The 24,401-nt window shown below is 39.3% G+C and overlaps 1 protein-coding gene across 1 annotated transcript in view; it reads right to left on the bottom strand.

Moving 5' to 3' along the window:
* ZNF385D (zinc finger protein 385D) overlaps positions 1–24,401 on the bottom strand; it is a 345,593-nt gene that overhangs the window by 259,030 nt on the left and 62,162 nt on the right. The window contains 1 exon segment of the mRNA XM_020971094.2: positions 1,329–1,471. Within this exon segment, the coding sequence (XP_020826753.1) occupies positions 1,329–1,471 (143 nt within the window).

The following is a 24,401-nucleotide window of genomic DNA, read 5'->3' as shown; positions in this document are numbered from 1 at the left end:
GAACCCCTTAAGGAATCCCATTTTAAGGACTCTGACCTAAACCAACTTACTGATTATAGCTATGTGAAAAGAGAGATTCACAGACTGACCTGTCCAAAGTGACATATCTAGCAAGGAGCATAGTGGGGAATTCCAATCCTCATCCTCCAGATCTCTGAGATCACATTGCCTCAGACACTATCAATTAACTTGACGTAGCACTTGGGTTCAGTTACATGAGTGCTGGATAAGAGCTGCCCCCTTCTTTGGCACTGTGAGCAGGCCCTTGAGGACATAATCTTGCTTTTTTCTCTTGATGGATAAAGATTGAATTGGAGAAAAAGCAATAACGAAATAAAACTGGAGCCGAGAACAAACAGCTGCAGTGCCCAGATAAGCTTTGTTTGCTCCCACAATACGCAGTGACCACCTTGACACTCTTCACTCTACCGCTGCTGACATGCCCTGGCACTGATTTGCTCAAACTTGGACAGATCATCTTGATGACTTCTCAAATAGGGTAAGAAAAAGAAATAAGGATCATCTGTCAGGCTGGCTTTTAGTTGTTTTTTTTCATTCAGTTTCCATTCCCTGTCCCCCACACACACACTTTTCCCCCCCTACACTACAGAAATTAGCACAGAAATCTAGGCTAACCCCTATCAGAAAGGAAACAAAAGAATATGAATTAGCACCCATGAAAAAATAGCCTTGATCTTTAAGGAGAAGAATTGTTTTGGCTACTGTTGGCATGCCCAAGAGAAATGGAAAATAAAAAAAGGAGCAAGTCCCCATATGTAGGCATGAAAATAGTAACTATCCCATTATGAGAATTTTTAATTTAGTTGAGGTACAGGAGAAAAAAAAAACACATTACTATCTAGAGGAAAGGGTGCTATATAAATTGAATTCATTGATATATTTTACTACTAATAATACTGCTGCTGCTAAAACTACTACTACCCCAAAGTCCAGATAAAGGCAATAAAAATAAACTAGCCTCCCCTTTCAGAAATCTCCTTATTATATCTTAATGTTCTCAACCCTATCAATTTCACTTCAAGCACATCCCTCTATAACAACTGGGTCAGTGGCATTGCACTGAAGTCAGGAGGAAGCATTATGAAAAATGTAGATAAATCTAGTCCCTCTCTTCTTAGACAAGGAGCTGATTCTGGACTCTTGTCATGATATAAGAGTCCACTGTGTTTACTTATGATTAGAAGGGACTATAGTATCATGACTGTGGGTTGAGGAATACCAGGTATTACAGCTTGGCCCCTCCCTCTTCTCCAGAACATAAAACCCACCTAGCTAATGCCATGAGCTTCAGGGACTGAGGTACTTACTGCATTGAAGTTGGGGAACAGATTGACTGCTGCTGCAGTGTCCAGAGGAAAGGGAAGAAATGGTTTAATATCCAGCGAGGGCTGCAAAGGTGGGGCAGGTGGACGCACCAGGGCTGGGAGAGCAGGGCTCTGGCATGTGCCACCTGGAGATAAGAAGGGAAAAGAAAAGAGTTAGCAAGATCCTCTGCCTTTGAATGAATCCCCTTGCTGAAACACTTGAAGTTTCTCACAAAGGATTAGAAGCCATTACAATGTTTCCCTGGAAATCAAGAACTCATAAGCCAATTGTGAAACCTGTTGCTATCAACCGGCAGCCGACTTTTCCTTGTTCAGAAGTAGCTAGTTACGATTTCTCCCTCTGCCTTCCAATTGAACAGATAACCCTGGAAAAGTATCTCGGGGCTATTTCCTGCCAGGCAGCCATTCGGGATTCAATTATCAATCACATTTTCAATGAAGATGGCTTCAAGACCGCTAGATTCCATATTGGTTTTTCATTTCTAGGGCAAATGCAGCCCTCCGGCCCATCTCCTGCTAAAACGCATCTTAGCTTTCAGAGGTGCTTGTGCTATTGTTTCTCTAGGTCTCTGCTTTTCACAGCATCCTGAACTCTGGCAGCGGTAGGCAGAGAACTAACCTTGCAGGAAAGACAAATCACCCTACCTTGCTTCCTTGGTAGGTGGGGGATTCAAATGCTATTTTTAATCCACTGTTAACAAAGAAGTGGGGCTGCTAGGAAGCATTCCACAAGAGTCAGTCCTCACCCACCGCTGTCTTAGGCTATTGTCAAATACACTAGATTTTTTTTTGGGGGGGTTGTATTTAGGGATAGATAGAATTTAGTATCCTCTTAGAAAATAGCATACCTCCTCAGCCATGCTACCAATGAGCAGTCTGTGGGACTATTATGGAAATGAAGACATCCCCTTGCATACCAATCAGTAGCCACCTGTTCGCAATGGAGCATCATTTTTTTGCCCCCCCCCCCAGGACATTGTGTCAGTCAGTTGCCTGAAAGCTGGAAGGACTCAAGCCCCATCTTCAGCATCCAATATTTCCCCTGTTTTGGTTATATTCCAAAACATCAATTTGCTGTTAATTAAAGACTGTTTGAATCCTAGGAAACTGTTAAAATATGCCAGTGTTCTTCTAATCTGAGAGGCAGGCAGCAGACTGTAAAAAACTTACTGGGGAGAGGCCAAGAAACATTAGAAAAACAAAATGCAATGGGATTTTTTACCCTTCTCTGAGAACATTCTGAAGAGAAGAGAATAGGAAGGAGAGAGAAGGAAGAAGAGGAAGAGCAAGGTGAGATAGATTCTAAATCCCAATATGGAACTACCATCTTATTTTATAAGTTAGTTGAGTCAAAGGTGACAAATAGCAAAATAGAACAGTTGCTTTAAAAAAAAATCTCACTCAGAATTTCTCTCAATCAGAAGTCTCTCTTCTTTCCTTTCTCTGCCTAAGTCTCTCTCTGTGTGGCTCTAGTCTTTCTCTGTCTCTCTGTCTCTGTCTCTCTGTCTCTCTTTCACACACACACACACTATCCCTGATTACATGCCCTCTACATAACTCTGGTGATTTTCATTAACATTCCACACACATTAGAAAGGATGCACAAAATCTATCCAATTGGGGTAGAAAAGCTGCTAACTATGAGTATGACTTAATGCCTGTAATTGAGGACTCACAGAAAAAGATTTAATTAACCACTTGCTATAGCCAGTCAGCTCTCCTGCTTCTAGGTGTAAAATCAACTGTAGCTAAAGGAGCAAACACATTTTTCTTACCATTTCCATAACTTTCATGATGAAAAATAAATCACGGATGATAATATATCCAAAGCTGGATGGGTGGCAGGGGGAAGAGAGGAAGAGAAGGAAGATCTGCATTTACCTTGAAACACTTAAACACATCCGCTATCGCCCTGCCAAAGAGTCTTGAGTTAAACTTCCATGGAGGGCACTTGCCAGAGGATTTGGTGAGAGGCTGAGTACTGTATTCCTTGTAGGTTCCTAATGCTTCACCTCCCCCAAACTGCTGAAATGCTTTTATGAACCTGCAGTGAATTTTAATTGTCTCTCTTTGGAAAGCTAATCAGCAAAGTCAGATATGGATTGAATAAATCACACTATTTATGTTTCATGAGACAAAATAAAACCTTTCAGGATCAGCCATTTAGAGGAAGAGAGGACTTTAGTGATCACCTCGTCAAATCTCCTCACAGCACAGGTGCAGGAATTTTAGCCAATAAGGAATAGAGTCAACCTCAGTCTTATCAAATCCAAATAGAAATGGGGTCCACTAATCCACATCTAAGGATCCTTGAGGCCTACATATTGTTTTTAACGTAATATTTAATTTGTTTTGCTATATTTTCACTTTTTTGTTATTTTTAAAAATCATATTAAATGTGGTTCAGGCAGGGATCCACATAGTATTGGGGGCTGTGTGAATCCAGGGCCATGTGTTTGACATTTCTGATTGAGCTAATGAATGGGCAAATAAAATATGAAACCAGGGCCTCTGGAACCAAAACATGAACTGTTCCCAATGCACCATGTTCCTTCCCTAAATTTTCATGTCACTTTATAACATATTTGATATCATCTGATCTTTTGTGGTTGTTGTGGTTCCAGAGTGGAAGCCCCCTCAGCTGACACTATGAGCAACTCATCTATTACTCATGATCTTGGCTGTAGCACTAAGAGGTAAATTGATATGCTCACGATCACACAGAGGCTAGATTTGAACCCAGGTCTTTGTGACTATGAGGTCAACCCTCCTTTCACCTCACCTCTGTTACCTCATTGATCCTAACAACAAAGACATCATGCAACACATAGCAAAGCAATCTTGACAAAGAATAAAAAAGAAATAAACGTAATTGTTTTGTAATGTACTATCTGTGTAGCCTTGGATAAGACTTAATTCTCTGAACACCTGTTTTCTCATCAATCACTGATCAATAGATAGAAAGGCCCTCAAACCCATCCAATCAATCACTCAATCAGCAACTATGTGTTAAGCAACCACTGTGCTCCAGGAACTCTCCTAGGTGCTGGAGTTACACAGGTAATGAATGGAACTATCTTTGCCTTCAGGAACCTTATGTTCAATCAAGAGAAACATATATGTGTATGGAAGTATACACAAATGTATAAATATATACATACATGATAACTTTATTACATATTTAAAAGGAATAGCAACTTGTACATAACAGATTTGCAGTTTCATATGCTATCATCTTTGTATTGTTATTATTATTATTATCATCATCATCACTATCATACTGTGTTACAGCAATGTTTGTTTTATTCTATAAATTAAAATAAAGTTTAAAATATACACATACATAAACATATACATACCTATATACATATATGTGCACATATACATAAACATACACACATATATTAATACATATGTGTATATACATATATATGTATATGTGTGTTTACACATACACAGAGGAGGGGGCAATTTTGCCCCTAGGCAAGTGTCTTAGAGCCAGGGGTGGGGAACCTGTGGCCTCAAGGTGGCATTTGGCCCTCTAGGTCCTCAAGTGTGGCCCTTAGACTGATTCTAAACTTCACAGAATGAACCCCCCTTAATAAAAGGATTTCTTCTGTGCAGTTTGGAATCAGTCAAATGGCCTCACTTGAGGACCTAGAGGACCACATGTGACCTCAATGCTGGGGGTTCCCTGCCCCTGTATCTTGACTCTCAATTTACCTCTAATTCCAACTGATCAAATTGTTTGATTTCCAGTTGACAGCCCTGAGTCTCTATAGCACATAGATTACCTATATGTCATCTCATTCCCCCAAAACAGAACACATAAACACAAACCAAGAGCAAAATAGCTCATTGAGCAGACTCTATACTTTGTACCCACAGGAAAAGAATCCCTGCCCTCCTCCTCCCAGAGTCCAGGGCATTTTCTTGCTTCCCCCCCCCCAAGTATATCACCATATCTTACATCTCCACTCCAGCTCCTTCCCCTGATGCCTTCCTTGATATGAGCGTGGCACTTAATTCCTCTATTTCTCCCTGTGTTGACACTACTACTCACATAGAAAGACTACAGTCAATGCAGTAGAAAGTTTTGTAGCGTCTTACATTTAGCCAGAATTACAGCAAGTTGCAGAGTATAAACAGGGGGAGCCAGATGGTACATTGGATGGAGTGCTGGGCCTGGGGTCAGGAAGACCTGAGTTCAAGTGTGGCCTCAGACACTTACTAGCTGTGTGACCCTGGGCAAGTCACTTAACCCTGTTTGCCTCAGTTTCCTCATCTGTGAAATGAGCTGGAGAAGGAAATGGCAAGCCACTCCAGTATCTTTGCCAAGAAAACCCCAAATTGAGTCACAAAGAGTTGGATGCAACTGAAACAAATGAACAACAGAAACAATATAAACAGAGTAATCTCATATTAGTAAATTCAATTCAGTCTAACTAACTTTGATTAACTATGTGCTAATTAAGTAAAATCAACAAGCAGTTATTGAGCACCTACTATGTGCTAAGCACTGGCTTTAAAAAAAAAATTGAACCAGTCTTTGTCCTAAAAGAACTTGCATTCTATCATGGAAGGGCTAATACTTGTACAGTTAGTAGTTTATATCTATCTATATGCATATATATTTTAATAATAGGGCCTTTGGGGCAAATGAATTGATTTTACTTTTATTAAGCAAAATAATGCCTCAGAAAGAGTAATGTATGTGGAGTCAATGGGTGTGGGTTCAAATCCTGGCACTTCTACTTACCATGACTTTATGCAATTGCTAACTTTGACCTTGCTTGGCTTATTTCTTAGTCTGTAAAATAAGAGGGTTTGGACTAGATGGCTTATACATCCCTTGAACACCAAGTTCTAAGAAGCAAGGATCACTTTCTAAGCACCTATTATGCTCAAACCAATTGAGTGGTATTTTCATCCAGAAGACAGCAGATTTCCTTACAAACTTTAATAATAATAGCCAGCATTTATATAGTATTCTGAATTCTGCAAAGTGCTTTACACGTGTCACACTTGGATTTGTACTTCACAATCCTGCTAGTAATGCACAACAGATATCATTATTCTCATTTGACAAATGAGGATACTGAGGCTCAGTCAGATTGAGGAACTTGGACATGATCACACAGCTAGTAAGATTCCCAGGCAGCATTTGAACTCAGGTCTTCCTGACTCCAAGCCCATTCTATTCTTCACTACATCCCATTCTCTCTCTAAAATAGTAAATTTTGAAATACACAAGTTGATATAGATTATCCAAGCATATGAATATCAATTGATTAAGGAGCTTATATTTTATTCAAATTAAATGAAAAAGACTGCATTCTCTGATTCCATATGCCTCTTCCAAACAAAGTAAATGAGTTAACAGGGTATGTGTGGCTAATGGGCACAACCAATTTGACTTGCTTAAGCCAGTTCATCAGACCACTAAAGAAATAAGTTCCCAACCAATTTGGCTGATTAAAAAAATTAATGACTTGACCATCATAGCCGTCAAGCCAGTTGCTCATTCAGCCACAGAGATAATTGCCTGATCCTTTGGGGACCCAAGGACCATGAATTCAGATAATTCTAACCGGAGGTCAACTTGGTGCAATTCTCCACTTCCTTTTGCTGGTGCAAACTGCTGGTACTGCAGCATAATAACAGTATGAAGCAACATTGTAAATCAATATTTTGAAGGATTCCTGGACAGTATTGCACAGTCTTTCCTTTTAGGGGAAACGTTTAACCTTGGACTTCTGTACTCGATCCAAATAGGACATCTCAACCGCACTCAAAATATTGTCAGACAACTTAAATTATTTAATCTTTCTTTTCCCCACAGTACAAGACTTACTTTGAGAGTAACCAAGAGGGTCCTCTGTGAACAATTTCTGATATTATAAACCTTGGATCTAACACTCACAGAAAGAGAGGGGAGATTGGGGAGAAAAAAGAAATTGGTATTATAGAAGACAAAAGGAATCCCTGATAATATGACCTATTGAAAATATGGGTGGTGCAGTGGATAGAGCACCAGCTCTGGATTCAGGAGGACCTGAGTTCAAATCCAGCCTCAGACACATAACACTTACTAGCTGTGTGACCCTGGGCAAGTCATTTAACCCCATTGTCTACCCAAAAAATAAACAAATAAGTAAATAAACTTAAAGAATATGGGGCTTCCCTTAATCCATCTTTCTCTCCCTGCCCCTCCCATAAGAGATTTAAAAAAAAAATCTTTAGATAATGATCCACTTCTAAAAAAAAATGGGTGATATTCCTATACGGCAGGAGGAGGAAAATAAAATTTTCCACAATGCTATGTCTTTGAATAGGCATCTTTGGATTAGGGTCCAAACTTTTGTTATTGCTCCCAAACCTCCTCCCATTTATTCTAATACAATTCAAATAAATTTATCATAAATATTTGCTATATGCCTAACAGAATACACACACTCTAACTTTATGATAAGGGTAGGAAGAGAGTTTTTGTTTGTTTTCTGTGCTGTTCATTTCAATGAAGTCCCTGGTGAGAACTTATTTTCTTATGGGCTGTATCCTTTGCATAAAATTCAAGGAAAAAAAAACCTAGCCAACTGAGTTTTCCAACTAATTGAGGTTTTACTGGACAGTCATTCACTGAAGTCATAGGACTAGCTTCTTTTGCTTCACTTAAAGGGATCTTAAGCTAAACAAACATTCTGAAATATTTGGCTCCAAATTCTACTTCCCTTCCACCCCACTTACTGTCTCTCTCTACTTCAAGAAAGCACTTAAAATAAGCAAAACTGGGAACAAGAATTATTGAGAGCCAACCACAAAATTTTAGTCTAAAAAGAATCAGACTCCATCCATCTGCAACAGCAATGGCTAAGGAGGTTATATGCTAGAAGTATTTCAACTTCTTTCCCATAGGAACATATACTGAAAGCTCAAGAGATTTCTGGGGCCATCTAGGCCAAGGCATAAAAAAAAAAGTCCTTAATGGCCTGAATAGTTGTCTTCTAGTCTTTACTTGAAGAATCTAACCACCTCCTACCAAGAGACTTAGTTTGCTTTTGTGAATTACTGTTATTAGGAAAGAAGAAGCCCTTTCTGCTTTCAGGTCACTCTCCTTATTAATAAGTTTTTCTTTACCTCTACCTATACAGCCCCTCATCAACTTTTTCCCCCAAAAGCAGGCTGGCAATGTTCGATGACATTAGAGAGAGTATCCGGGGTGGTCAGACCGCTGCCATATCTACCCTCAACAATCCCTCTGGAGAAAGATTCATTTGCTCCCATACATTTTCAGCTAGTACCTGGTTATTCAGTGTCTCACACTAGTCTGCTCTTGAATACAACAGAAGCAAACGTGTATGCAAAGATGGAGGGAGGTGGGAAATATGAGGCAAAGGTGGCATTCATTCCATAATAACTAACATTTACATAGCACTTATTATGTGCCAGGCACTTTGCTGAGCACCTTCAAATCATTGTCTCATTTGATCCTCTTAACAACCCTGGGAAGTAGGTGCTATTATTTTCCTTATTTTACAGATGAGGAAGCTGACGCAAATAGAGGTTAAGTGACTTTCCTATGGTCCATATAGCTAGAAAGTGTCTGAAGCAGAAATTGAACTCATGCCTTCCTGATCTATCCACTGTACCACCTAGACATTGTAAGAAGCAGCTTGTCATAATAGATAATGCGCTAGACTTGGAGGTGGGAATCCCTGGGTTCAAATCCTGCACCAGACACTTAGTTTAGCTCTGGCAAAGTCCGTTAACATATCCCACCCTCAGTTTCTTTATCATACAGTCAATAGTACCTGCCCAACATAGTTGTCTTTATTTTGTTGTGCAGTCATTTTTCAGTCACATATGACCCTCTGGGACCCCAATTGGGTTTTCTTAGAAAAGATACTGGAATGGTTTGCCACTTCCTTCTCCAATTCATTTTACAAATGAGGAAACTGAGGCAAATAGGATTAAATGACTTGCCTAGGGTCACACAGCTAGTAAGTTTCCAAAGCCAGAAATGAACTCAGGATGAAAAATCTTCTTGACTCCAGGACTGACGTTCTAATCACTGTGTTATCTTGCTGCCCAATGGGGTTTATGAGTGTTATAAGCAACACATGCAAAGTCCTTTTCACGTTCTAAAGTTCTATGACAATGTTGTTTGTTACTATTAAACGCTAGCACAGGAGGAAACAACAACTTGACAATCTTGGCTGAATGGAGGCAAAGCTCCATTTGGCTTCTTCCTCTTCATCTAATTAAGCAATCCATTAAGCACACAAATTGCCTGGGTAGTTAGACAAAGCCAGTGCTCCTCACAGCCACAGTTGTCCATGTGGCTTTGTCCCTGCCAAAATGCAGGCCCAGGCTTAATATTCTACAGGAGGCCACCAGTCACTGTTCATTGTTCATCATTGATATTTGCTGACTACAGACGCATTCCAGACTCCCGCCATGTTTGAAGAGCAGGCCAGGGAAGCATGGCTGCCAGATTCAGTTTTCAAAAGGCCAAGACTTGCCACACTTGCTTGCCTCGGTACCCAGCAAGCCAAGTACTCATGAGTATTCTACGTCTTCCTAGTTGTATCACTGCTACTTCTAGTATGGAAGACCACAGTTTAGAATTATGATTTCTGATTATATTATGTTTCATTTATTGTCCAGTGAAATAGCATAATGAGTTCAGATTTCTGGAATTGTTCAGTATCCAAGCACATCTATGTTTTATTATAGTCACTGACTAAATTATAAAATCCAACATCTTTTGCTTTTAAAAAAAGGTTAAATTTCATGTTACTTTTGCTAAGGCAAGTCCCAAAGGTAGTAACATAGCTTTAAATTACAATTTTGAAAATATCACTTTTAATTTTAACAAAACATCCATGTGCAACCTAGATTCAGCCTGGGATAGTGGACTGGGCTGAAAGACAAGAAGTCCTGGGTTCAAATCTCATTTCTTATACTTCTTAGTTGAGTGCTTCTTGTTAAGTCAATTAACCTTTATAGGCCTCAGTTTTCTTTACTAAAAATATGGATTTTAAGAGTGCCTTCCTCACAGAGGTGGTATGAGTCTCAAGTGAGTTCATATGTAGAAAGGTTTTACAAAGCTTACAGAGAAACAGAAATATGGGCTACTGATTATTATGACTAGGCTTTGGTGATTTTTTACCAGGTTTGTTGATTCATTTGCTAAGTCATAGGAATCATAGGCAGCCTGTTCTGTTTGGAAACAGGTTGATGGCAGTAGAACAATCTGTCACCAACTACTATATTCAGTCATTTGTCAGACCATTTCAGTACACTATTCCATCAAAGCTTTCAAAAGTCCTATCTAGAAAGACTCCCTAACTTCTGGACCATACTCTTTGCCTCTCACAAAGGTGTGAGGTTAATAACAAGAGGAATGAGGGGTTCATGAGAATCTGTAAATGACTTATCAGTACTTTTGGACATGTCCTTCTAAAGTATCTCTTTACTGTCTCACAGAAGCATCAGGTTCACACATTAAGAAAGCTGTGACTCTGGACAAGATGCTTAACCCTGTTTGCCTTACTTTCCTCATCTCTCAAATGAACTGGAGAAGGAAACGGCAAACCACTCCAGTATCTTTGCCAGGAAAGCCCCAAGTGGGGTCATGAAGAGTTGGAAATGACTGAAACAGATGAGAACAACATTACCATCTGTCCCTCATAGACAACTTCCCTACTGATGGTGGACACCCAAACTCAATCATGAAAAAGTAGTTGCTTGCTTCTGAGAATGAATGGAGAAAACATGATATCATAACTCCAATCTTGGAGAGTTTTTGCATTTTAGATTACATAGATAGTATAGTACAGTGAGGAAAAAAAATATTCTAAGCTTGGAGTCAGAGGACCTGAGTCAAATCCTATCTCTGCTTCTTACAACCTGTACAACCTTGGGCAGGTCACTTGGACTCACAAGGCCTGCATTTCCTTGAGTGTAAAATGGGGGCATTAGTTTACAGTAGATAATGACTAGAATTCCTTCTGACTTTAAATCTATGATCCCAAGCAGTGTAGGATATCACTGTGGACCAAATAAGACCAACCCACTCCCACCCCAGCCTTGAGAAACAGAGATTCTAGAGTTCCTGACTCATTGCCTTCCCCAGAATAATAGTAGCTAGGGCAGCAAATAAGAAATATTACCTGGGGAAATATGAATGAAACCTGAATCGACCATAGATGAGACAATGAAAGCTTCTTGGTACCTTATCGTCTATGCTGTTCTCTATTCTTTCCTGCAACACCCTGAAACTCTCACAATGGCTGGCCCAGTCTGACCAGGGGCAAAGACAAAGCAGGTTTACATACCTGGAGACTGTCCCTGGTCATTTCCAGTGACCAGCTACAGAGGGGCTTCTCTGTTCCTACATTCACTGAAAACATGCAGATCAATCCTTCTAGCCCATGGACCTGGCTTTGAAGCTCCACTCAAACTAATGTTAACAGATTTTATTTTCATAACCCACAGATTTCATGCCCCCGTGTCATTCCATTTCATCACCAGGGGCCAAAATCCAGCACTCTGCATTGCTCCAGAGATGTCAATGCCCTGACTCCAATCAATAACGGGCAAAATGCTAGTAGCTGGAGTTCTCTCAGATTTTCAAGTATTGGCTTATCTTTGAGGCCATGTTTTTAGTACTGTCACAGTGCAAGGGGAAAAAAAGCTCTCATGCCTACCAAAGGTAAGAATTCTTAATCATTCAGTACCAAGAGAAAGTGTAAAAAGCAGTCATTGGCAGCATGTCTCCTTGGCAATTTCTTAGGATACTATTGTCTGGAAAACTCATCAATCAGCCCCCATTGTTATTGAGGAAGGAAAGGAAAAGAAAGGAAAGGAAAGGAAAGGAAAGGAAAGGAAAGGAAAGGAAAGGAAAGGAAAGGAAAGGAAAGGAAAGGAAAGGAAAGGAAAGGAAAGGAAAGGAAAGGAAAGGAAAGGAAAGGAAAGGAAAGGAAAGGAAAGGAAAGGAAAGGAAAGGAAAGGAAAGGAAAGGAAAGGAAAGAAGAAAGCATCTATATTATAGTTCCTAGTTGTAGGCAATGTGCTAGGTGTTTTATAAATATTATTTCATTTGATGCTCACAACAACCCTAAAAGGTAAGTGCTGTTATTATCCCTATTTAACAGTTGAGGAAACTGAGACAAATTGAGGTTAAGTTGAGGTAAGTGATTGAGACCAGATTTTAGCACATCTTCCTAACTCCAGGCCCAGCACTCTGTCCACTGTGCCTTGAGTAATATGTCTGGGGAAAGCCAGCATTTTGATGCTACTCCTCCTCAGAAGACAGGAGCTCAAGACAACCTTCCACATGTTAATAGGCACATGCAAAGAAACACAGTCACCTTCCTCCTGCCCCCTTCCAGATTTAACAAGAAAAGCTGTTGCATAACTTTATGGAGACTAAGGGGGGAAAAAAGTGTCCTAGAGCCTGGCTTTGTGATTTATAGCTCAATGGATTGCACAGGTCTCTCTGGACATGCCCCCCACTTTCTCAAGGCCAGAAATATAGCAATGTCCCCAGGACAAACTAAGGCACCTGCTTCTTGAAAGGAGGAATGGCTCTCCTTCACTCTTGTATGGAGCCTATGCCAGTCAAAGGAAAAGTGACCCCTAGGAGAACATTAATTTGGTTAACTAGTGTGTGAGGTTAAAAAAGAATGTAAGTCACTCCTCAGACTTTTGTAGATCAAAATCATAAAATATCAGAGGTGGAAGAGACCATTTAGCCTATGGTTTCTTAACCTGGAGACTATGAACTGAAGTGTGTGCATACATAATATATGTATATATGTATTTTTATGTGTATGTTTATGCACATAGTTATGTATATATATTTAATTACAATTTAACATAATTGAGTTATTTTGTAACCCTATGTATTTTCTTTTATGCTTTAAAAAGCATTATTTTGGGGCAGCTGGGTGGCGCAGTGGATAGAGCACCGGCCCTAAAGTCGGGAGGACCTGAGTTCAAATCTGCTCTCAGACCAAATGCTTGACACTTACTAGCTGTGTGACCCTTGGCAAATCACTTAACACAAATTGCCTAAAAAACAAACAAACAAACAAAAGCATTATTCTAAAAAGATGCCTTGAGCTTATGGAGATTGACATATTGACATTAAAAAGTTTAAGAAAATAATGATCTAGCCCAATCTTCTCATTTTTGCAGATGAGGAAATGAGAATGCAGATAGATAAAATGGCTACACACAAACATGAAATCTCAGAGTTGGAAGACCTCCAAGGCTTTTCCATCCCAATCCCAATCTGGCAAATGGCTTCCTCTCCAACAATCCCCGAAAACAGGCATGCAATCATTTTTTTAAGGTTTCCAGTGAGGGGGAACCCATCACCCGACAAGGTAGCCCATTCCACTCTTGGATAGCTCTGGGATTTTACATTTCCTTACTATAACCTGAACCTCCCTCTATGCAAACCCTAATCATTGTTCCCAGGTCTTCTCTATGGAACCAATTCTGACCCCTCGCCCACAAGAAAGAGAGCCCTTTCAAGCTATTGAAGACATCTACTATTCCACTCCCCACAACTGCCCCCCCCAAGTCTTCCACTCTCTGAAATTAGTGTGCCTCATTCCTTTTATCTGCTTTCATATGCCAAGCTTGGACACTGTTACTGGTCTCCTTCCAAGTTGACATCAGGCCACTTATGAGTTGATTTACACGTTGATCACTCTAGTGACCAGTTGAAAATCTACATTATTGCTCTGCCATCCAACCTACATTTCTCCATCGTGTCCCCAAAGATCACATTAGAGACCCTGTCAAATGCTTTGCTGAACAACGAGCACTCCATGGAAGAAATCATTACTTTTGGTTACTAATAACAGCAGCCACAGATGATATTTTAAATATGACAACACACTACAGTCCTGTCAAATTCACATAGAAATGGATCCATAAGCTGCATATTGACTCAGAAAACCAAAACTTAAGGGGCAGCTAGATGGTGCAGTGGATGGAGCACTGGCTCTGGATTCAGGAGGACCTGAGTTCAAATCTGGCCCCAGACACATAACACTCACTAGCTGTGTGGCTGTGGGCAAGTCACTTAACCCCATTGCCTAACCAAAAAAACAAACAAATCAAACTTAGCATCATCTATGTTATATTGTATTTTTTATTTACTTTGTTAAACATTTCCCAATTATATTTTAAGCTAATTCCCTAGGTACACTCAGGAGTTTTGCAGGCTGCATGCCAGTACAAGTTTGACATCTTTGGTTTACTAGATACTGCTTAGAATTCATATGAAAAAAGTGTACCTTGGCCAGGCACCTAAGGAAAGTCAATTTGAAAATTATATTTTTGTTGTTATAGCTAAAAGAAACTATACAGAAGGTTGAGGGCATATTTGAGAGAAGAGGTGAAAAATAAGGGGTAGGTAGTTTTGAGTGGAAAAAGGAAGTGTTCACCAGATATTAGTATCTGATTGAAAACATTTCTCAGCCTAATATTCTTTTGAATTATCCCACCTACCTTGGGCATTTTTTAGGGAAAAAAAAATATCAGCTAAGGTATACTTTCAGTGCTGAGTATCTTGGGCTTGAGCAGAAGTCCCAAATCCCATACAACTAACTCCATTTTTTTTTTCTTAAGGTTATAAAACTCTGAAAGGCTGAATGATTTGGGCAAAATAGGGCTAGGTAAGGAATAAGAAAAGCTAGATTTCATTTTTTTTTCTCACACAGTCAAATATCTGAGTGACCATGAGAAAAGCATTCAACCTCTCTGCTCATCAGCTCTCTTATTAAATAAAGGGGTTCACTCAGATCAAGGGCTCTTATCCTCCTTGAATGTCATTAATCCATTTGGCAGCTGGGTCAAGCTAATAGATATTTTCTCAAAATAATATTTTTAAATAATTGAAAAACTGATTAATTTTAGTTAGGGACTAGTGAAACCTTTGTTTTCATATTATATAAACCCTTGTTTTTAAATGATTTCTGAAAATACTTCAAGTGTTAAAATCTAATGATCTTCTCTGAAAAAAAATACCAAAGCATTCCAGACCTAGCACATGGTAGACACTTACTATTGTAGAACTGTTCATTTGTTATTTTAATACATTTACAACTGATAGGAGTAATCTATAGGTAAATTCTCATGTGTGATTAATAATGATTAATACTGAAAGGCAAGTTAATGAAAAATCAATAAAAAAAATGCTCAAATCAATACTGATGGCTTCAGAGTATTCTGGGATGGAATAGCTTACTTTTTCTTTTTCCTGGAACCAAAGAAACAAAAATGTTAACTGAGTCATGAAGTAAACATTGATTTCCAGTTGCCCTTGAATGTGTTATGGTGAACCTGTCATTTGACCCACCAAATTGAGTCTCATCATCAAGGCTTAGTTGATTGGGCCAAGTATCCAAACTTGACTGAGGAATAAAAGTAAAGTCACCCTCCAATCTTGTCCATGCCTCCAAATGGATAGCTCTAAAAAGAGCCAGAGAACCTGATAACACTGTTGGTTCAAAAACAGCTGCCTGAATCAAGGGCACTGATTTGCATAATATATTTTTGGGGTTGATTTGTGTTTCAATTTATGACCTCAGAGTTGGGTTCTGATCAAACCCTTGGTTTACTAATTGTTATCCCCACTGCATTCTTGGCCTGTTTATTAGAAGGTTCATGGAGGAGTAGAACGAACACTTAATTTTGAGGCAGGAGACAGGATACCTCGGTTTGCTAACCGACGTGAACTTCAATCGATGTACGATCAATCAGCTAGTATTTATTAAGCTCTTAATTATATACCAAGCACTTGTAGGTCCTGGTCATACAAGTACAAAAAATGAAGCCATATTCATTGCAAAGAGCTTACAATCTAATAGGGAGGCAATTTATTACTCTGTGCCTCAGTTTCCTCATCTGTAACATGACCAGACTGAGTCGATCTACTCCAAGAGTCCCTTCCAGGTCTCTATCAATGATCCCATCATCCTAAGTCACTATACTATTCTGGGTTGATGTTTCATCTTCAGGAAAATGAGGAGAGTGGCCTGGATATATCACCTCTATGTTCCCTTCACCATCCACCTCTTATTACTGCCCTTGTTTGTTCTCCAACTTCCTGGTCTTCATTTTTCCCTGCTTTGGACTCATAATTCATTGCTGCCTCCAGCCTATACTTCTTTCTCCCACTTTTCACCCCTGCTTCCTGGTACTCAGTACTGTCACCTGGCTTGTAGATGTACAGGTGACACCTTAACCTTGACTTGCCCTCCCCCAATAGATCTCTGTGCCTTCAGTTGGTTAAGATAATCAATTCATGCTTGAAATGGTAACAGAGAGGGGCTTCCTTAACAATGACAATTTTCTCCAATGTGTTAGTGAGTGAATGTTATCTGACATCAGTATAAAAAAAAAATCTTCTCCCTTTCCCTCTCCTCCCCCACCTCCTTTCCACCTTCTGTTCCAGAGGCCAGCTTATAATTGGATCCAGCCCAGGATCTCTCTCCCAGTTCTCAGTAGCCTTTGTCAGTAGCCTAAGCAGGCTCTGGCGCTGATACTATCTAGCAGCACATGGCTAAGAGAGAGAGGCATGGACCAGCAACATGCGGGTCATTAGGGGCCAACCACTTAACCTCCTGACAAATGACAGAGTACACAGTCTCTCCCTCTCTGACTCATGCACTATGGAAGCAGAACAGCCCTATTCAAAGAGTTGTTCCACACTTTGCAAAGGAGAATCTGTCCCATTGAACAAAAAGCCAAGGAAAGCAATCCTCCAAAGGTTTACAGAAACCTGCTTGCCAACACATGACTCAGAGAATTAGGTGAGAAAATGTTCTGTGCCACTCTACTAAGTAGTTATGTGACCTTGGATAAGTCATCCAACTGCTCTGGGCTTCTGTGTACTCATCTGTGAAATGAGGAGGTTAGATCAGAGGATCTCTGAAAATTCCCCACAGCTCTTGCATTCTCGGAATCTCATTACTCAGCAGATAGAGTTCCATGGTGCCGTGCTCTGCATACATGATCTCCTTGGCCAGTATTCCATTCGGTCCTTGTAAAGTTACCAACCTCATAATTAAATCTCATTAGAAACTCAAAAGTGTAAGTCTAAAAAATGGATTGAAGACAGCATATCTTACTAACCCCTTCTGACCCCCTTCTGCTTGGGAAAGCCCTCGAGTAAGGCTAACTTCGAGTTCAAAGTGGATCAGATGTAGGGCTAGAAGGAGTTTCAGAGGCCAGTTAGTGTAGGGGCTAGAACTGAGTCCCAAGGAGGTTAAGTGACTTGTTCAAAGTCACACAGAAGGTAAGTACAAAATAATAATAATGATGATGATGATGATGATGATGATGGTAAACATTGATGATAATTATAATATTGAGAATAGCTAACATTTATATAGCACTTAAAAGTTTGCAAAGCACCTTTATATCCTTTATTTCATTTGGTCTCCACAACAACCCTGGGAGGTATTACTACTATCCCCATTTTACAACTTAGGAAACTGAAGCTGGGAGAGGTTAAGTGACTTGCTCTAGGGTTACACAGTTAGTAACTATTTGAGCCAGGATTCAAACTTAGCTCTTCCTAACTCCAAGTTTAATACTCTGAGCTGTATCAAAATGAGGGGGATGAAGATCTTTGACTAGATGCCTACTTTTTGTTCTTGCTTGTTTTTGACTTTCAGGATTTTTTCCTGGTCAGGGAATTATTGCCAGACAAATATATGTAAGAATCCAAGGTGAAATTTGAATCCACATGCTCTGGCCCCAGAGCAAGTGTTCTTCCCACTGTCCCCTGCTGCTTCATTCACTTCCTGTGGTTCTCAGACCACTTGATTTAGCTAGGACTCTAGGTGGTGTAGTGGATAGAGTGCTGGGTCTGGAGTCAGGAAGATTTGAGTTCAAATCTGGCCTCAGATACTTACTAGCTGTGTGACCTTGGGCAAGTCATTTGTTTGCCTCAGGTTCCTCATTTGTAAAATGAGCTGGAGAAGGAAATAGCAAAGCACTCTGTGCCAAGAAAACCCCAATTGAGGTCACAAAGAGTCAGATATGACTGAATAACATTTTCCCCACTCCTCTTTGTACAGATTAATCTGTTAATTTATTAAGGTCAATGACTGCCATAAAGTGAAAGGAAACTGGCATAGGATTGCTTGAGAAGTCAAAAAGAGGTATATGTTCTCCAGATGGATCTGAAGAAGATCTGAGGCTAGTATCTACAGCAGGAAGATACAGCAGACAGAGAGCTGGGTTCGAAACCTGAAGCCCTCACTTGGAATCCAGAATCTACTTACTACCAGTGTAATACAGAACAAATTATTTCAATTGAGTGTCAGTTTCCTCATCTGTAAAATAAATTACTACTACTACTACCACTACTACTACCTACTGCTGCTGCTATTACTACTACTACTACCACTTCTGTAGATCTTTCAGGTTTAAAAGGGAAAATACATGTATTTCATTTTATTATCACAATAACTCTGAGATATTAGTTATTATTGGAGAAGGTAATGGCAAACCATTCTAGTATCTTTGCCAAGAAAACCAAATGGACAGTATGGGACACAGGTTCACGAAGAGTTGGACACAACTGAATGGTGGAACAACAGTAACAATGTGTTATTACTATCCTGATTTGACAGATGAAGGCATTGAGGCTGAGACAGAATAGGTGACTTGCCCATATCTGAGGCAGAGTTTGAATTCAGGTCTTTCTGATTCCGGGGCCAACACCCCATCCACTGTGCCACTGACTTCTTCAAAATGAGAATGATGGTCTTTGAACAAATAGCTCTTTTTTTTTTCCTTCTTTTTTGATAACACATGCAGGATATATTCCCAATAGAGCCAGGTCCCAATTAGTGAGAATGATGAAATGTTTAAGTGGTCTCATGTATTTCTTAGAACTATTCATAGTTATAATTATATAAAATAAGGAAATTGGTTCCAGTCGAATGGAAATATGTGAATTCTAATAATGTGACTACTTCAGGGGGATTCAATATATCCACTAATCCAACCTAGCTGTAATTGGATTATTTTGGGATCAAAACATATGCTAAACAAACAAAAAATTTTACTAGAGACTGACAAATTTTGTGGCATTGTATCTAATATATGAACATATACATGTACATATATGTATTTGTATATGTATATATCTATATGCATGCTTATTTATTTATGTAAAAAGTAACTTAAATTTCCAACAAGCTAACTTTCTAGGTTGATATGATTTTGATGTAAATATAACTAACACAAAATAAACAAATACTCAACAACTCTTTTCTCTCTTTGCTTTTCTCTCTATAACTGTTGCCCTTGGGGATCTCATTTGCACGGGTTCGGTTATCAGTCCTACGCAGACAGCTCCAAAGTCAGTATCCAGCTTTATCATCTCTCCTGATCTCTAGTCAGTTCTGTATCAGCAGTACCTGGTAGTCATCTCCTAAACAGATATCCAACCAACATCTCACATTCAACATATCTAAAATAGAATGCATCATCTTCTTCCTTAAACCCAACTCTCCCCCAACTGCCCCTATTTCTATTGAAGACCTCACTAGTCTTCTATACATCATAGTTTAATCACCCTAAGGTCATCTTTCACTCTTCCCTATCCCTCATATCCTTTGTTCAATCAGTTTTCAAATCTTCTTTTTTAATTTTTTTTTTACCTCCATAGCATTCACTAACATACTTTCCCCTTTATCCTCTTTTGCACCATTCTATTGCCAGGCCCTCATTCCCCTTTCCAGACCTACTGTAATACTTCAAAATTGGCCCCTCCACTTCTACTAATATCATCTTACAAAGATGCATATCTGTCTATGTCACTCCACCTTTAAAAAAAACTGTCTGTGGCCCTTCCCTACTATATGGGAATATTTCTAGTGGTCATACCACTTCATTCAGTTCTTAGAGTTATGATCCTATCAACACTCTGGATGAGATTTTATCAGAAAAACACTCTTTTCCATTCCTCCATACAATTTATTAAAACTTTATCTATACTACCTATTATTTACAAATAAGGGAATATAAGTGTCTAATGAAGGAGTTCTACATCCGGTTTCCTAGAGCTTTAAAAAATATCTTGATAACTATTTCAATATAACTGGTTTTCTTTGTAATCCTATGTATTTTATGCATTTAAAAACATAATTATGAGAAGGGATCTGTAGTCTTCATTGTAATTCAAGGGAGCCATAACACACAAAAATGTTAAATATATGTTGCCAATTTTATAATTAAAAAGAAAACTCATAAAGTGAGATATACTACTTCAGCAAAGGCTAGTATCTACCACAAAATTCCATCACACCCAACCTGACTTTCTAACAAGCAACGTAAAGTAGAGAATGGAAGCAATTATCTGGTAGAACTGGATTTTTTAAAAATAGTAATGCAGGTGATTTTGCCTAATCATTGGAGGGAACAATCTCCTACTTTTTTTCTTGTGGACAATATAAAGGCTCCACTATAATATACTATTTTCTAGGGTAGATTCTTAGCTGAATGAGTGGAGAAATCAAAAATCAAGTCAATATCTGGCTGATAGCTATGTAGTATCTAGGAGAAATCCTGGAAGGGCATTCAAAGGATTTGACTTCAAATGTTGGCTTTGCCCCTTATTATCTCTGTGACCACTGACAAGTTATTTAATTTCTCTTGCTCAAAGGCTCTGTATTAAAAACAAGTGACATATTTAGTCATTAGAAATCTCAAACCTGGTTTAATTAGATAATAATAATTATAATTAGCTTTTATGTGGCTCTTAAGGTTTTCTAAGCACTTTACTAATATTATTTGATTTGGTCCTCACGACAACCCTAAGGAGCAAATGCTGCCTTTTTATAAAAGTGGAAGCAGAAGTGGACAGAGATTAAGTGAATTATACAGTTACACAACTAGGGTCAAAAGCCATATTTTCACTCAGGTCTTTCTGATTCTAGGTCCGGCACTCTATATACACTGTGACTATCTGCTAATGAAATCAAACATTTTAGCCAAACTGGCCTGTTTCCCATTCCCCATACTGAGCATCCCATCTCTCACCTCCCAGGATTTATTCAAGCTATTCCTCATACCTGAAAGGACTTCCTGCTTCCCTCTTGGAAACCCTGGTTCCCTTCAATCAGATGCATATCCTATGGAAGGTCTAACATAACTCTTCAATGCCAGGTTTAATATTCTGCCTTCCAGAATTTACATTTGCTTGTTTTTTTTTCCTCTGCATATATTATATATTTATACAGCTATGTAATAGGTTGTATTACCAAGGTGGGTTGCAAGATCATTGAGGTCAGGGACTATCATCACTAACAGTAAAATATTATTTATGACATCCTGAAAGCAATTATCAAAATAAGGATACTACAACAACAATAACAAACCACCGTCGAGTAAAATAATAATAATAACAACGACTGTCCAGGAAGTAATTGAGAATAACCTACACTCATAAGAAGTGAGAGGCGGCCTGGGCAGAAGGGATAGAGGGCTGGCCTCAGACATAGGAAGACTCAGGTTCAAGTCTGACTTCCGAAACATAATGGCTGTGTCACACTGAACAAGCTACTTAACCCCTGTGCTATGCAAAGCTCTCTGAGTACTCTCTGTATAAGTTATAGAGATGGTGACAACATGCATCATTATTATGAGGTTCCTCATCTGGGAGTTCCCTATGCCAATGAAATTACAGGTTCAGGCTCTGTCACATAGAAAGTAATTAATTACTGAAGCATGGCCAATGAACAAGGACTCATGCATAGATCCTGGTTTGGAAGCCATCTATACCACTTACAATTTGTCTGTGTAACACTGGCTGAGTCTCTTTACCTGCCTTAGTTCCACCCATGCTGGTCTCATACTCAAGAAGTTTCAGTCTCTCTCTATTCTCTCTAGGACAACATACAGATTCCTAAATTGAACACTTAAAGCCATTTACACTTGAGCTTCTACTAATCTTTCCGGAATTATTTCACATTACTTACTCTCTGTTATATATTTCACATTTTAGCCAAACTGGCCTGTTTCCCATTCCCCATACTGAGCATCCCATCTCTCACCTCCCAGGATTTATTCAAGCTATTCCTCATACCTGAAAGGACTTCCTGCTTCCCTCTTGGAAACCCTGGTTCCCTTCAATCAGATGCATATCCTATGGAAGGTCTAACATAACTCTTCAATCCCAGGTTTAATATTCTGCCTTCCAGAGTTTACATTTGCTTGTTTTTTTTTCCTCTGCATATATTATATATTTATACAGCTATGTAATAGGTTGTATTACCAAGGTGGGTTGCAAGATCATTGAGGTCAGGGACTATCTTTGTATGTATAGTATAGAGAGAGTATCTCCAGTGCCTTGCACACAGGAACTTGTTCATAGACTTAGCAAATGCTTCTTTAATTGGACTGAATACAACTGAGTTAGTCTAATTTCCTCTTATGTATAAAAAAAGAAATTAGACAGAGGAGTTCTAAGGAGCTTCATGATTTAAAATCTATAATCTGAAATGTCCACTGGCTTCTGAAATCCCTGGAAGCCTGCTCCAATCAACTGAAGACAGTGGTCTTCTTCTCACTTTCCCCTTGCAGTCCATCATAGACTGCAAGCCCAGGGCAGCAGCACTAACCTAGCAAGGCCTGGAGCTGCTAACAATGCTGATGAGAAGTTATCACAACAAGGGTACTAAGTCAGAACCAAAATAAAACATGTCATGAAAAAGGACATCATACTGTTATGAAATAAGAGACTATAAAAGGGGACAGTTAAATGGAAGGATTAAAATTAAATGAAATTAAATGAAAGGGAAGCAAATAAAAACAGCCAGAAGGTTGTGCCAGGAACAGAGGGAGCACCCGGGACATTGGAGGGTCAGTCATCAACTGGCATTCCATTTACTCTAGGGGACACGTAGACACACATGAGGTGGCTAAGATGGAGAATGCAACATTGGTAACATCATAGGCTTCAGGAAGTTGCAGAAGAAAACACAGTGGCACTGAAGGGTATTCTTGTATCTGTGGGCACTGGCCTTGAGTTGTCATGGGAATCAACCCCCTATATGGTTTGCTGTTCCTACTTGGGAATGGAGGAACGGCCCAGAGTTAACTGAGTGACACAGGGCATGACGGAAATTTTGAGGACCGTAGGTTTGTGACCTTTCTTATAACAGGGGCATCCAGGAGAGTAAAATATCTTTTGTTTCCCATGTCCCATTCAGCTGCTAATGCTTTTCACTCTAATGCAATCTTCTACTTACCGTGTGTTTATACTTTTTCCCCCCCTCACATTTCAGCTAAAATCCAACTTTCTTCAGATTTAAAAACTTACCTTCTCACAGCCTGCCTTAATTTTAGAGTTTAGGACTTCCCCTTTGAAATTATTTCTTATTTGTCTTCTCTGCCTCTGTCACTTTCTCTCTCTCTTATATATGTATGTGTGTGTGTGTGTGTGTGTGTGTGTGTATGTATATATGTGTGTGTGTATATGTATATATGTATATGTATTTATGGATGTATACACACACATACATGTATACATGTAGAATTTGCATATAGCTATTTATATATCACCATTAGATTGCAAGTTCCTTGAGGTCAATGTCTATTCTTGTATTTCTTTGTATCCCTAGCACTTAGCAGAGTGCCTGGCACAGAGTAGGCAATTAATACATGCTTGTTGACTTGATATCTATCTATCTATCTATATCTATACACCATACACATGGGCATGTGAATGGGGGCAAGGGAGGAGGGAGGGAGAGAGACAGAGAGAGAGAGAGAGAGAGAGAGACAGAGAGAGAGACAGAGAGAGAGACAGAGAGAGACAGAGAGAGAGAGACAGAGACAGAGAGAGAGAGAGAGAGAGAGAAAGAGAGAGAGAGAGAGAGAGAGAGAGAGAGAGAGAGAGAGAGAGAGAGAGAGAGAGAGAGAGAGAGAGAGAAGCTTCTTGAAGACAGGGGTTTTTGTTTGTTCTCTTTTTCTTTGTATCTCCACTGCTCAGCAGAGTGCTTGGCACACAAT

This window comes from Phascolarctos cinereus, unplaced genomic scaffold, assembly GCF_003287225.1.
Source record: "Phascolarctos cinereus isolate Bilbo 61053 unplaced genomic scaffold, phaCin_HiC Scaffold_1;HRSCAF=81, whole genome shotgun sequence".
NCBI classification, from domain to species: Eukaryota; Metazoa; Chordata; class Mammalia; order Diprotodontia; family Phascolarctidae; genus Phascolarctos; species Phascolarctos cinereus.
This window is presented reverse-complemented; position numbering and strand designations above follow the sequence as displayed.